Genomic DNA, 14,333 nt, shown 5'->3' with positions numbered 1-14,333 from the left:
TTTATTATATATATTAATAGTTGGTTATTATTCTGCAGCCGACGGCCAAAAAACCCAAAACCCGCTCAGACCTGCTACCGTAAAAACGGGTGGGGTGGGGTGGGTTTTGGAGGTTAAGTGGGTCTGAGAACTGAGACTAACCATAGCCGTGGTGATGCCGCGACCAGATGACAGTCACAGGCTAGCCCTGTAACGAAAATTACGTTCTTTATAGTACTTAATAAGGCGAATTTAATAGTAGTCTTTTTTCTTTCTATTTCTAATACGTATTGAGATTTTAATAATTAAACTTCTAACTCTTTTTTCCCTTTAAAATGTTGTAAAAAGTGGATTATTGTAATTATAGTATTAGTCTCCACTTTCATCTTCATTATCAAATTTGTATAATTTTTTGAATATTTGCAAGATTTCGACGCGTTTTGGAGAGAAAAAAGAAATAAGACCACCGTTGGATTCGCCTTATCAAGTACTATAAGGAGCGTGATTTTCACCTCCGCGCAACTCAATATGCATATACTATTAAGGATTGAAGTTCAGACTCCTTTGATAAAAGACTGTATGTGTGTGTATTTCGAGGCTAAAAGCGGGGACTGACACCGTGATTGCAAAGCACAAAGGGATTTAAATATGTGTAGAAAATGCTCTAAATCCTCCTTTTTACCAGCCTACAGATAACAGCCATGGCTTTCCTACGGCCTGTTGAAGTGAAGCGGGACTATCGATTACCACGCACTCACCGTTGAATCAACAATACGAGGGGGTGCTGACCTGGACATGCATTGCACTGCCATATTCCATCGTTTAACCTAGTCCTACGGAGCCTGAGGTGTCGGCGTTCTACAAGACCTGGTTAACCCAATTTGAGAACGCTGCCCTTGTCTTCCTAACTTACACCCAGATACGACCTAGACGAACATGACTGAGTGCCCGTACCGAACACAGCTACTTCAAATCAGGGTTCGTTTTGTTCTAACGATACTCTTGCTTCATTGCGTAGGCTGTTAGCAGCCTTTTCCCGTAAGTGGCGGTGGATAATATGGTCGACAAGGCTCTCTGAATGGTTATCGGAGTGTGAGGTTACCAGGCCAAGGAGATGTGCCCACACTGCTGCCAAAGCGAAAGGGAAACAGAGTCTGGCGCGGTCAGAAGAAAGATACGAGGAGGTTTAGACAAAAGCCCTGTTCGTTGCAGCCATTCGTTGCAGCCATATATGTCCAGTATCACGAAGTCAAAGACTGGCTCCTCATGTATTGTACACTTAACGGTAACTCCCATCTGTGACCTGACAATCGATAGTCGTTTAGCAGTACATTGTCCATGTCCTCGTACCATATTCGGAAAGCAGAGCGACGTCAGAGTTGCAAATCACCCAGACCATCACCAATAGGGCAGTTCCTATTCGCAGCAATATGGCGAAGCAAGTGTGCCTACTACCATACTTAGTAGCTGTCACCGATTACCACATACAGTACACAACAAGAGGAAAGACATCTTCACCATTATATACCTAGTAAGCAGGTACCCTTCAGATCTGTACTTTCCGTTTGGCAGCGGCCGAGCCTCCACGTGACAATCCGCCCACTTGTGGCATTCCTTTTTCGACAGCAAGTGCCCTTCCTGCACGACATCAAGGCAGAAAAGTCGAATATCAACGAGTGTCGATTGTGGGTGCCATGCCAGCCACCAAGTGCAGTTAACATAGCAAGGCTGTAATACCAGGGCGCCACCCATTTCATTCACTCAATGAGGGATATTCAAAGGGCAGGAATGGTGCGGCTTGACGCAAGCGTCGGCATGCCCGAGTAACACATATTGCACGACATAGGTAAAGAGATAGTGCCAGTCCAGTGCCCAAATGACTAGGTTGGCTTTGTTCTCCAGATATGGAACGGTTGGCTCTTGTCTTATTGAGATTTGTCTAGACTGATAACTGGCTAGTCCGTCGTAAGGTAACTCGAGTCTCTGCCTCATCATCATTCACGGGGCGGGTGCATGATCATCTTTGGAGGTTTTGATGGCCAAAAAAAAACAACCTTTACCCTAAACCAGGTACACTCTTACGCTCCGGGGCTGTATCCCCCCTTTCAAAGCTTCTGCACCTTTGTAGCTCGGCAGTTGAGGCAATGTGCTACCTCTTATCTCTTTGCAGACAGAAGTACTTGGAAAGATCTTGTTCTCAGCAAATCTCGAGCTCAAAGTCTCCCAAACGACAGGTAGACAGCGAACCGACGAGCCTTGATTCACACAAGAAAGAATTACAAGCCTGAATCTATCAAGGAAGGTAAGGTGACGCTGACGTGGTAGATGAAAGCTTGTACCGCTGTACTGTGATCACCAAAAGCTAATGACGCTCCACCTCGGGATACCAAGAAGTCGGTAGGCTTCACCGAAGATGGGTTACAAGCTTACAACTCGCGCCAAAGCCTGCCATAACCTATCATATCCCTATTCCCAAGCTCAAGGAAAAGCGAGCACCCCGGTTGTGCGCAAATGCTCTTACCACGGTTATAGCGCTGACGATGGCAAACCTAAGCGGTGAGTACGCCAGCTTTATCCCGGGCCACGCGTAGCAAGATCTCCTCATACTTCGTCCTCAAGGAACTTGTAGGTAAATTTGAAGTCGGCCTTCCTGCGATTCATCCTGGATGTGGGTGTCAACCATGGGGTCAGGGGCGCTTCATTATGGGGCTATGCCATACCATGTGCTCTCGTAGTCAAAGAAACGATAGGTTCCTTGTTCGAATTCCTCCGTGATCGATTTTGGTTCTTCGTGTCGCTGGAACCACGTCTGGTACTGTTTGTGAAACCTCCAACTTTGGTCTTTCAGTGCCTTGGCGGCGAGGTACTGCTGGTAAGTTCCCTGTTTGTAGTAAAAGACGTAAAAGAGGGTGTCCGGATCAATCCGCTGGTAGAGACGGGGGTCTTCGAATATGGCCAGGGGCTCCTGCGGGAACTGGTTGTGCGTGTGGTACCTAACATCGGGGTAGTAGGGTCGTGGTAGCTCAGTGTCGAGAGCACTCGGCTTGTTCGCTACCGCCGCCGCATGCATCCTCTGCGTGGCAAGCGCATCCACAGATGCTGGGCACTTCTTGGTAACCTCATATGACTCGATCAGGTCCTGCAAGGACGCTGGTAGATGGTAAATCGACTCCTCTTCTTCCACTTCTTCGATGGGCTTGATACCATTGCTTGCACCGTTCGTTTGGGGTACTATACACACGTTAGTACGCGAGCTCCGGCATGGATGTGGACTATTCCGACCTTTGGGCTGGGTCTTCACGGCTTCTGGTTCCGGTGTTGCTTTGGAAGTCGTTGCTGTGGCAGCTGGGACTGGTGCCGATACCTTGTCACGAGAAGACACGTTCTTGGCCGGTTCAGTCTTGCTCGGTACCGGAGTATTTGTAATCGACCCGCCAACAGCCGGGGGTACCGCATTTACTATCCTCTCCTGGGCAACAGGCTGCACCGTTGCAACGCTAGGGGAGTTTGCTGCGCTGGTCTTGACGTGTTGTGATGCCGGTAGCGAAGAGTTGGTTGTTGGCGGCGGGGGCAGGGGCGCGATTCCTACACCACTCTTATCGCTGGCGGCTGCCGCGGCTGCTGCACTGGCATATTTTAGGCCCTCGGCCGGCCTCGTGGGCAGTGATGCCGGTTTCATGGACACATTGCTCGCCGGTGTATTGCTAATGCTTGGCATTGTATTGTTGTGGACCGTCGCCAACGTCGGTAGTGGCGACTTCAACTGCGCAGAAGAGCGTCGTATCGATGATGCTGCAACTGTATCGGCCGGGGTACGTTGTTTCGCCGCCGGTACGCTCGCCGGCTTGGGCTCGGGCTCGGGCTCGTCCTGGATTGACTGGGCATCCTGTGAGGATCCCTTGTCGTTGTCGACATTCATTCCGTAGGCATCCTCTTCTTCTTCCAGGTTCAGGTCATCGTAAATACCCTCGTCGTCCATGAAATCCTCATTCATGCCATCGGTAACGTAGTATCTGATGCTTTCTTCCAGCTCGTTCACTTGCTCGGTCTCGACGCCGCCGTTCTCCAAAGATCGCCGAATTAGCTCCAGCTTCCCCTGATGCCATTTGTGTCGTTCAATGATGCGCTCGATTTCGCTTATCCGGTCGGCCTTGGCGCCATGTCCCTTGCCCCTCTTCATGGTGGCTTGTATTGACTCACTCTCGGCCTCGAGAGTTTCAATCTGCTGTTCGAGCTCGTCGACCATTTGGCTGAGGAACTCGCCTGCTTCCAACTTGGCTTGCTCTTTGGGGTCTAGCTTCGCCGCAGCCGACAGACCTTCCTTGGAATACGCTTTGGTCTTCATGGCCTTTTCTACGGCCTTAAACTTTTCCATTTGCTAGAAATACCGGTGAGCTTTGGGGTGTTCACGGCGCCACACGGAGGAAAGTCCATGCTCAGCAACCAGCAGGGATACGAACCGTCTCTATCAGGCGCCTATGCTCAAGTAAAGGAGCCTTGTCCTTGATGTCGTTGCTTGCGGCCCATGTCTTGATCTGGTCTCGAAGCCTTTGCAGCTTCTTGATTTCTCGTTTCAGGTTGTCCTCAAGCTTGTCCTTTTGCGCGGGGTTGTTGGACTGCTCAATCTTTTCGTAGATGGCCTCGAACTCCTGCACGCCTTCTGCCACCTTCTTAAAACACTTGTCAACTTCTTGCGCGAGCTTTCGGGCCGCCATCGTGTCAGACTGTTTCTCGCAAACTCAAATACAGGATGAGATGTCGGAGTGGGCGGTGGGTGCGGGGTGGGTGCCGGTGGTGCAATGTGTTGGTGTGATGATTTCGGGATGTTTAGGCCCCACGCGACCAGAAGCTACGGGGCTACTGTAACAGTAGCGCTAGGCGACGTTCTCAGGGCGTTGAGCCGTCGCCGGAAGGGGAGACGACGTGAGGTGAGCTGATTTTCGGAAGCTTCCTCGGTTAGCTGGCGGGACCAAGCGAGATCGACTTGAATGGGACTTGGACTTGTGTGCCACTGGATGGTGAATCAATGAATATTATGTAGAGGTATGTTGTTGGGCAATGCGCCGAGGCTACCAGCTGTCGCGAGGCCAACCGGACAGAGGGCGTCACGGGCAACGGGCAACGGCAACGGCAACAGGCAACGGGTGGACTGAATCACCTCTGATTAAGGAGTAACGGTAGTAGTAGTAGGAGGAGGAGGAGGAGCAGGAGGAGGAGGAGGAAGAGTAGTAGTAGTACGGATGTTGATGTCAATATGGTGGCGGTGGTGCTCGATGGCGATCCCCAGTTTGGTGATTGCCTGGCGTGGTCGGCGTCGTCGTCGTCGATAAATGATCCGAGACGGATTTGTGGTTTGGGAGAGAATCAGGACCAGAGGTTTGCACTGGTTTTGCAGATTCGGCGAAGAGAGATGATAGGTAGAGAGAGGTATGGCGATCCTGCCGAGGCTGGTACTGACCTTGAGTATTACTGCCCACTGTAGGTCTGCCTGCCCTGTCCGTAGGTGGTGCGGGTGTACCACGATACAGAACTGTTTGGGGGGTCCTCCCTTGGGCCTCTCTTCCTGTTCTGGCTGTAAAAATGGAAGGTAACACACTACTGCCAGAACTGTAATAGTGTACAACGTAGAGGTATGGAAGGTGCCCGGCGGGGGCAAGGGTACTCCTACCCCCTGGAGGTAGACACCCAGCGGGCAGGCAGGCACTGTATACATCAACCCTGGTTTAATTGTTAGCGCGGTTCTTGCTCCACGTCCTTTTCTATGGGGGTTAACAGTACCTAGCTAACAATCAAACAAGGACCTGGTATTGAGGCACTCTGCAGCAGCGCTGGTTCTTCAAGGCCATTTTTGTGGAGATGGGACGGGAGCGCTGTTCGCCGAGATGGAGGCATTGGAAGACCGAGTCTTCACCTCATGGGTCTTTGCATATTTATCGATCAAGAATTCATCAGCTAACTGTTCCATTCACATCGAAACAAAAGAACGGAAAATGAAAGGTCCGTATAGCCAAATTCCCGTCTCTCAAGTTGTTCATTGCGTGCATAGATGACTAACGTAGCACATGCAGCAATTCTCCAGCGCGTGCTCTCAGCCTCTGTCACGGTCGACAACCAATTGGTCTCCTCTATTGGCCAAGGCATTCTCGTTTTGGCGGCTGTTGCTCCCGGCGACACGGTAAAGGAGGCTGAGGCTTTGGCATCCAAAGTAATCAAGTTGAAACTGTGGGATGATGAATTAGGAGGCCGGGTACGACACTTGCTCACATAATACGCATGGACTGAGGGAACTATTTCTAACGGCCGGCAAACCACAGTGGAAGAAGAATGTCCAAGACATCGGCGGCGAGGTATTGTGTGGTGCGTGATATCTTGCCGGATTGGTTAAACTCTCACTGCAAGACTAACATGATGTAGTCTCTCAGTTCACCTTGCTTGCTTCCACCAAGAAGGGCAGCAAGCCCGACTTCCACGGAGCCCTAGGCCCTGATGAGGCCAAGACCTTGTATGACCTGTTTTACAAGAAGGTTCAGGAAGGCTATAAAGCAGAAAAGGTTAAAAACGGTGTTTTCCAGGCTATGATGCAGGTTGCCTTGGTTAATGATGGACCGGTGAGCAATCCAACACTGCACTAGTATGCCAAGGGCCTTATTAACTTGACAGTAGGTCACCCTCGAGGTATCGGCCACGCCGGCAGCACAGCAGCAGCAGCAGCAGCAGCAGCAGAAGAAGAAGAAGGAAGACCAAAAGCTTAGCCAGAAGCAGCAAACGCAGCCACAACAAGGGGCCGTGGAAGACGACTAAGCGACGGCAGACAAGGTGCATGGTTTGACTAATCAAGTCTAGGTAATAAAGTGGTTGAGGATTGCGAGATGGACCTAAGAAGGGGTCGATGTAATTGCCAAATGTAGAGCCGGGAAAGATGATCTGCTAGACGTAGAGTTTAGACTAGAGGTTGATAGTTGGGTTGTAAAAGTGTGCTCAGACCAGTGTACTTGCCGCATGTCGCTGTTCTTCTTCGATGCCACAGCCCACAAGAGATGTCACGGTAGAACCCTTCCCGCTCTCATCTCTAGGTACCTACTGGTACACTGCGGCATCTGCCTTTGCACTACAGTCGTGACCCCTGAAACTGCATCCTCCACATACTGCATATATGCTAGTTAGTGCATAGGATTTCCAGGTCTGAATTAGCTATTTTGGCCTAACCCCGCGTCCAGATACTGCATATATGCCATTTAGTGCATAGGATTTCCAGGTCTGAATTACATGCAGTTTCAGGGGTCACGACTGTACATAGTGTCGGGTATGGACCCCTACGGGCTGCATCTTGAAGATACATACTACTGGTGGAGCCTCGGCTGCTTTAGCCGCTGCCGCTGCAAGTAAAGTACCTATGTACTCCGTACTTGTATGCCTTGGCGAGTGGAATCAGGTACCTTTGGGTACAAAGCGGATATCAGACGAGAAGAGGGAAATGGGACGGGAGCTAAAGCACATCGCTACCCCACCATTCTCGAATGTTCACGAAACCAATTCACCCCGCCCTGCACCCAGCTTGTTGAACCCTGAGACGAAATCATCACCGATAGCGACTCCCATACTTATTTCAACCAGTCTACCAGACGCCCTTTCTCTGTGTAGTCTTGTTCGCAACGTGCAGTTGTGCTACATATTGTCCGCCCCAGTTCCTTCGTCATAGTCAGAATAGTAGCTGGTTTGGACAGGTAAGTTAGCTTCTATTTGCGCTCGCTCTGTGGACATCACGACTTCCAAACTGTTTGCCATCTTCCTCCCTCCCTGTTTACGATTTGTGCCATGGACAAATAATTTGCTTCCACCGTAGTTGTCTGAGCTATATATGCTAACTGAGCTGGTTTAGTTTACGTACAGCTTAGACTCGTACCAAGATCTCTTGAAATCCTGATTCCTAGATTCAAGCCAACCATGTCTTCTACCGACGACGTCAAGCAGGCTCGCAGCCGCGTCTTTTTCGACATCACCATCGGCGGGAAGGCAGCCGGCCGCATTGTTTTCGAGCTTTATAATGACATTGTCCCTAAGACGGCCGAGAACTTCCGCGCTTTGTGCACCGGCGAGAAGGGTGTTGGCAAGTTGGGCAAGCCGCTACACTACAAGGGTTCCACGTTCCACCGTGTCATCAAGCAGTTTATGATCCAGGGTGGTGACTTCACCGCTGGAAACGGCACTGGTGGCGAGTCCATCTACGGCGCAAAGTTCGAGGACGAAAATTTCCAGTTGAAGCACGACCGTCCATTCCTCCTATCCATGGCCAACGCTGGACCCGGTATGTTGCAACGTCGTTTACCTGACGGCCATCACTTTGCGGTTCCGGTCTTTTACTGACGCTGTCCTGCAGGTACCAACGGCTCTCAGTTCTTCGTCACCACCGTTCCTACCCCACATCTCGATGGCAAACACGTCGTCTTTGGCGAGGTGCTGAGCGGCAAGTCAGTCGTCAGACAAATTGAGAACCTGAAGACCCAGGGCGACAAGCCGACCAAGGACGCCGTCATTGCCGACTGCGGCGAGCTTAGTGGCGACGCTGCTGTGAGCGCTGACACAAAGACTGCCGACGCCTACGGCGACGAATACGAGGACTTCCCCGAGGACGAAGCCACTGACGGCCAGCCTCTCTCTGCCTCCAAGATCCTCAAGATTGCGACAGACTGCAAGGACTTTGGTAACAAGGCTTTCAAGGCCGGCGACCTCCCTGTGGCCCTCGACAAATACCAGAAGGGTCTGCGCTATCTGAACGAGGATCCCGAGCTTGACAATGAGCCGGCTGACACAAAGCAAAAGCTGGACGCCCTGCGCGTCTCGCTGAACAGCAATGCGGCTCTCATGAACATGAAGCTGAGCGCTTGGGACGAGTGCATTCGCAGCGCCGACAGCGCACTTGCTGTTGCCACTATCTCAGACAAGGACAGGGCCAAGGCTCTATACCGTAGGGGTTACGCCCAGGTGCGCATCAAGGACGAGGACAGCGCCCTGACGAGTCTGGAGGAGGCCAAGAAGCTAGCGCCTGAAGATGGCGCCATTGTTAACGAGCTGGCCGCTGTCAAGAAGGCTGCCGCGGCTAGAATGGCGAAGGAAAAGGCTGCCTACAAAAAGTTCTTCTCCTGATCAAGTTGAGGCAATGGCGACTTGAGATTATTTTGAACGTTTGTGTGTGGTTGAAGTGCTCCTCTGGTTAGAGGGTATCTACAAAAGGAGGAATCGGCATTGAGCGGGTTGGCATCAAGGTCCAATTACATACAACACCTAATGATATCCACATTGGCGTTTGGGGAGTTCAAGCTGTGTAAAGGCTGGAACATGGACTCTTAAAGGCAGTGTGTTTCGACCAGTCACCAGAGTCTTCACAGCCTCACGAGATAGAATGTGTTTTTAGGCCACTTCACCGCTTTTGTAGGCACAGCAGTTTTCCTCCGTGACGCATCCCCAGCAACAGCAGACAACCTCGACCCCTCCGATTCAGATCTGGAGGCATAGGTACGTATTCGGCGGTTGGTGCTGCCGGATAGTCCACCATGTCAATAGCCAGCATGCCCTCAGAGAATGGGCCATGATCATCATGATCGTTGCTAAAGACAGTAATCAAACAGCTAAACAAGAATTATTTGGGGAAGAATAGAGAAAAGAATGAGCGCTCAGTCTGATACCCTGTCTGAAGACTCGCATTCCATATCGTAGGCATAATCGTCAATGTACGTCCCTTTGTACGGGAGCCGTTGCCCCCATTCTCAGACCCGGGTTTCCAAAGCCTTCCAAAGCAAGCATGTGCCAACAACCATTGGTGCTTCTATATCAAGTCATTTCAAATTCCCTTCTCGTGCCAGTGTTGGTGAGCCGTGTGATGGCGATCCCCTTGGGATTTACCTGAAGACGCCCTGGCGTCTTTGCCTGGATGCTTTTCTTTACCGTCTTTCTCTCGTTCCGCGCCTCGGTCCCGCTCTCGGCCATTCTCTTTACCTGCAGCAGTGGCAGATGCCGATGCAACTGCCGACGTACTGCCTGCTTCAGGCACCATCGTCCCCGTGATGAACCCGTGACCAGGACTACCTCCGTTGCCAAACTCGGGTGAAGCCGTTCTTGTCTTGCGAATAAATCCTGTAAGGAATTTTCGTGGTGCCTGCATTCCATTGCGCAGCCCCTTCACACTTCCGCCCGGCATGGACGACAGCTGCTCGCTGCTCTTAGAACCTTGCCGTATAGCGCTCGAGGCGTTCCTTATGTCCCTGCTGCTAATGCTGCTGCTGCTGCCACCTCCCATAACAGGCCCATCCATCTCACTACCTGAGGAGCCGGGCGCTATGCTCCCACCGTCTATCCAGAAGATCCCAGTAGCGTTGCCGTGCGCAGACAAACCGAGGACATCGCCATAACTCAAGTTGTCCAGTGCATCAGAGAGACGAAGCCGCTCATCCGGTGGCCTGCTGGTAGTTTCACCAGCGCTTCGGCGAGTCTCCATGTGCGAGAAGCAATGCATTGCGCGTTGGTGGAGCGTAGTGCATAGACGATGGAAATGAAGTAGGTCGCCTTCGCAGTTGGAAGAGTCCCAGTCTGACTCGGGATGGACTTTAGCCCACAGTTTGGCTAAAGCCGCAAAGTTACGCGCATGATCGACCAGGTAAGGGAGCGAAGGGAAACCCTCGCGAGCGAGGGGTGATAAGCGGCCCAGAATCGTTAGGGGGGTCGAGTAGGGAGCAGGCACGCTGGTGCTGGTACTTTCGGCCGGAATGGCGCACACGGCGTCAGCAAAATCCTTGAATGGCTGGCGCTGTTTTTGGAGAAACTCAGTCATTGGCTCCATCCATGTCTCCTTCTTGCTGGAGATGTTGAGGTTGGCTAGAGCCTGGATGGTCTTGGCGATGAGAGTCAGGGTGCGTTGTGCACGCGGTTTGGGGTGGTCGCGCAAGAGGCCGAAAAGTTTTGGGTTAAGGATAGCTGGGCAGAGGAAGCGGAGGAAGAGAAATCCGGACACCGAAGTATAAACTGCAGTAGCAGTGCGGTGAAAGTGGCCATAGCGATCCTCTGCAACAGCCCGTATATATTTCAGTACGTGACGGATCTCCGACGGCAAACGATGCGCGGACGATGCGATACAGCGCCAGACAGCGCTGGTCAGCTCAATTAGCTTCGCCCAATGTTGTTGAATATCATCGCCGTTCTGCATCCTACTCGGGTCAACTTCGCAATCAAGGTCGAGCTCGTTGATGTCACGTATCTTTTCTGCCAGAGTCTCCTCCAGATATTCTTTGCCTAAGCGTCGCATGTAAATTTCAAAGGCCTGTGTCAACAATGAGTTTCCCCTGAACAGCAAGCTCGCCTCGCCCGGGAGCGTCCTGCTCATGTCCTGAACCGTCTGCCACATTTTGTCCGTGGAAGCGATCGAGTCATTTGACATCAGCCGCTGGTTGAACCGCGATTGCTTGCTGGCAGTTTGGCTCCCTATCGCGTCAATTTCTTCCTCTACCAAGGTCACCAGCCACTCTGTTGCCTTTCCAGAAACCTGGAATATATTGACGAATATTTCTGCGAGCTTCCGTAGGTTTCCAGGCATCACGTCAGCTATTTGTGTCGTCAGCCCTGACCCAAAGCGGTGTAGGAGCTCCGAAAGAGGCTGATATTCTCTGGATTGCAACACGACGACCTCTTCATGGTGCACCTTGAGAAGCATTGTTCCAATCGACTGCTGTCGTGCGTCATACACCTGGAGCCACTGCTCATGATCTTTTCCACGCTCCAGAAGATGCAAAGGGATGTCGACAGCACCGCACAACGCCTCGCTCAGCTGGCCTGTTTTGGGCAAGCCAAGAGTGGCCTGAAGCTGGTGACTGAAGCTTTCGGTATTGCCCACGATCCGTTTTAGAACCACCGATAGGTAAGGTAAGGAGGGAGGAAGATCCGTAAATTCGCAATCCTCTCGCCAAAAGGGGTTCTTGGTGTTGAATTTGATTGATGTCCGGCCTCGAACCTCGCCATCCAGTATGACCTCGGCGAAGTAATTACCGACGGTAGTGTCTGGGTCTGCAAAACTTTTGTTTTGGCGCTCCGTCAGGTTTCCCTCTTGAGCAGATGCTCGGCTCCGTAGCCTTGCCTCGGTGACTCTAACCTTGACTGTTTTTTCGACTCTGAAAACTTCTCCTTTGGGTGCTGAGTTGAGGTTGGTCACCTCGTATACACGTCCTCGGCTTGTTGGATCGAGCCCATATAGATCAGGCACCGCAAAGGCTCTGAGAAGGGCGAACCAAGCCTCGAAAAGCAGCCTAGACTCCAACGATATATATACTGGGCGCAAAATTGACAGTTGAGTGGATGTAGGGGAGTAGATGGGAAAGATACCTATACAGTAGTTTTCGTTTAGCACTGTCTTGTCCAGCTGCTGTATAGCTGACCTGGACAGCTGAGACAATTCGATCATGGCCAGAAGCGAGACATCGTGCTCTGTCATGAGTTTGAGTTCGCCGTTGTCTGACAGTATGCAAGAAACACGTTTCCAGGCCATGTGCGGTATTTGCAAGTCTCGCGCAGAGGGACGTTTGACAATGGCCCGTGGGGAGGTGGCGAGGCCTTTGTCCCAGAGCATCACTCTGCCGACCTTGATGACGGTAGCCTCCCGTAGGCCGGAAGAGGAGGCCCGACGCTGCATCTCGCTCCTCAGCGGTGGCAGAGCAACGCTGCTCCCTGATCTTGTCATGGTGTTCTTGGTGCCGGAAGGCCGCAGCTGCTGCCAACACAGCAGGGCAGCCAGCCACAGATCATACTCTTCTACCGCTGAAGGGCACAAGATGATGCTGAGATTGAGATGTGGACTGGTGATCTCCAGCGACGGCCGGCCGCCTCTCTCCATCCGACTGAGCGGAAGTACACGACATCCACGAAGATCCGGTATCAAAAGGGAGATAGAAGAAGAAGAGCTACCCTCTCCCGAGTCGCTCACTAAGCTCCCCTTCTCCTCATCTATATAACATATACCACCATACCATAGGCCTCCCATGTCTTTCAGGTACTGAGCCTCTCCGCGCATCCTTCCGCACAGGTTTTTCATCAAGAGCAAGACATTGTTGGCATCCCGCGTAGGGACAGGCAACGGCAAGGAGTCAACTGACGGCTGAGGTGATGAGAAGGGAGAAGGTGGTTGGGAGGCGGCAGGTTTTTTGGTGAGCCGGGTCCTCGCCGTTGACAGTTTTCTCTCCTTGTGTCCAGCCGCAGCTGCCACGTGGTGAGTGTCTGACGACCCATACGAGTTGAAGTGCGGCTGGGGCAGAGGCCTCGAGTCATCTACGACAGCCACCGAGCCGGACGATGAGACTGAACCGATGCGGTGACGGTTCTCGGTCACAAGTTGCTGCCGGAAGGCACTGTCCAAAGTATGGGTCCTGGGGCGAAAATTCGACAAGGACGGCCGTGACGGTGGACTTGACGAGGCGCTGTCGAGAGAGCCGGCCAGACCCTCTCCAAACACCATGCCCTGGCGTCGCGTGGGGAGGCTGGACGGAGTTGCAGTGACGGGACCAGATGGGCTGCCAACCGGAATGGGTGCAGGCGCCGTCTTACTCATCACAGGGCCGGCAGCACCGGGCATAGACCGGGGCGAGGTTTCGGGAGAGATGGAGGGAAATGAGCCGGGCCGCTGTGGCAGGGCTGCGGAGTCCGCATTGCCGCTGGGTGCAGACATATCGAACGTAACCTCAGCCGGCTCCGGGGTGGCGGCTCTGACGGTGGCGGCAGGGCGGGCGGCGGGGCGGAAGTTATCATTACCGCTGCCGCTGCTGCTGCCGTTATCGGTGGAGGTGAATGTGGTTGTGGCTGTGGCTGTGAATGAAGGTGAAGGTGAGGGGGAGGGTGAGGGTGAGGGGGCGAGTGAGAAGGAGGAGAAGCTAGCTGGCATTTTGGCCAGAGCAAGCACAGGGGCGGACTCGACAGCAAAAGGGAGGGTCGTGGCCTTGACCGCGGCCTTGACCGTGATCGTGGCCGAGTCCTGCGCTGTGTTCTGAACCGAGCGGTCAGGTACCGAAAGCGGCGCGGTGACTCCGCCGTCTCGGGAGAATGCTGAAGCGTCCGCAAGGACAGGGACGGAGGTGCGATCATGGCTAGAGGTACGGTTGCGGTCACGGTCACTGGGGCCCTGTAGGCCGGGACTTGGTTGGCTCCCTACACTGTCACCACGACCGCTACCGCTGCCTCCAGCACTTCCCAGCACAACCGGGTGCCTCCCTTCCATTGCTGCCGCAACCGTGGTCCCACGAGCAAGTCCTGGCCGGGAGACTTGTGTACAATGCAGAAACGAAGGGGAATGCGACGTCGCAAACCATCTGGAAATAGGACAG

General features: G+C 52.7%; 5 protein-coding genes across 5 annotated transcripts; 2 read left to right on the top strand and 3 right to left on the bottom strand.

Moving 5' to 3' along the window:
* Positions 1-2,580: 2,580 nt before the first annotated feature.
* Positions 2,581-4,994, bottom strand: B0T23DRAFT_441926 (Not1 N-terminal domain, CCR4-Not complex component-domain-containing protein; the record flags this gene model as incomplete). The annotated part of the gene is made up of 3 exons (XM_062840798.1): positions 4,440-4,994; positions 2,700-4,357; positions 2,581-2,641 (listed from the first exon to the last, which is right to left on the bottom strand). Exons 1-3 carry the CDS (start codon positions 4,692-4,694, stop codon positions 2,581-2,583), a joined length of 1,974 nt encoding a protein of 657 aa, XP_062692780.1. The 5' UTR covers positions 4,695-4,994.
* On the bottom strand, positions 4,920-5,825 carry B0T23DRAFT_441910 (uncharacterized protein; the record flags this gene model as incomplete). The annotated part of the gene is given in 3 exon segments (XM_062840797.1): positions 4,920-5,682; positions 5,758-5,761; positions 5,775-5,825. 3 exon segments carry the CDS (start codon positions 5,823-5,825, stop codon positions 5,144-5,146), a joined length of 594 nt encoding a protein of 197 aa, XP_062692779.1. The 3' UTR covers positions 4,920-5,143.
* B0T23DRAFT_379428 (D-Tyr tRNAtyr deacylase-like domain-containing protein) lies at positions 5,438-7,009 on the top strand. Its single transcript, XM_062837148.1, has 6 exons — positions 5,438-5,700; positions 5,761-5,976; positions 6,048-6,226; positions 6,294-6,336; positions 6,394-6,587; positions 6,643-7,009. Exons 2-6 carry the CDS (start codon positions 5,862-5,864, stop codon positions 6,778-6,780), a joined length of 669 nt encoding a protein of 222 aa, XP_062692778.1. The 5' UTR covers positions 5,438-5,700; positions 5,761-5,861; the 3' UTR covers positions 6,781-7,009.
* A 914-nt stretch (positions 7,010-7,923) lies between these two features.
* Positions 7,924-9,123, top strand: B0T23DRAFT_316278 (40 kDa peptidyl-prolyl cis-trans isomerase; the record flags this gene model as incomplete). The annotated part of the gene is made up of 2 exons (XM_062834922.1): positions 7,924-8,284; positions 8,357-9,123. 2 exons carry the CDS (start codon positions 7,924-7,926, stop codon positions 9,121-9,123), a joined length of 1,128 nt encoding a protein of 375 aa, XP_062692777.1.
* Positions 9,124-9,817: 694 nt separating this feature from the next.
* B0T23DRAFT_315536 (uncharacterized protein) lies at positions 9,818-14,227 on the bottom strand (the record flags this gene model as incomplete). The annotated part of the gene is made up of 3 exons (XM_062834862.1): positions 9,818-9,972; positions 10,060-12,269; positions 12,399-14,227. 3 exons carry the CDS (start codon positions 14,225-14,227, stop codon positions 9,818-9,820), a joined length of 4,194 nt encoding a protein of 1,397 aa, XP_062692776.1.
* Positions 14,228-14,333: the final 106 nt, after the last annotated feature.

The sequence above is a fragment of the Neurospora hispaniola genome, assembly GCF_033458365.1.
Source record: "Neurospora hispaniola strain FGSC 10403 chromosome Unknown B0T23scaffold_4, whole genome shotgun sequence".
NCBI lineage: Eukaryota > Fungi > Ascomycota > Sordariomycetes > Sordariales > Sordariaceae > Neurospora > Neurospora hispaniola.
This window is presented reverse-complemented; position numbering and strand designations above follow the sequence as displayed.

Coding starts and splice junctions, on each gene's coding strand:
- B0T23DRAFT_379428 (XM_062837148.1), top strand. CDS start 5,862: ATGGAGGCATTGGAAGACCGAGTCTTCACCTCATGGGTCTTTGCATAT. Junction 6,227..6,293: donor ATGATGAATTAGGAGGCCGG/GTACGACACTTG, acceptor GGCAAACCACAG/TGGAAGAAGAATGTCCAAGA. Junction 6,337..6,393: donor CGGCGGCGAGGTATTGTGTG/GTGCGTGATATC, acceptor AACATGATGTAG/TCTCTCAGTTCACCTTGCTT.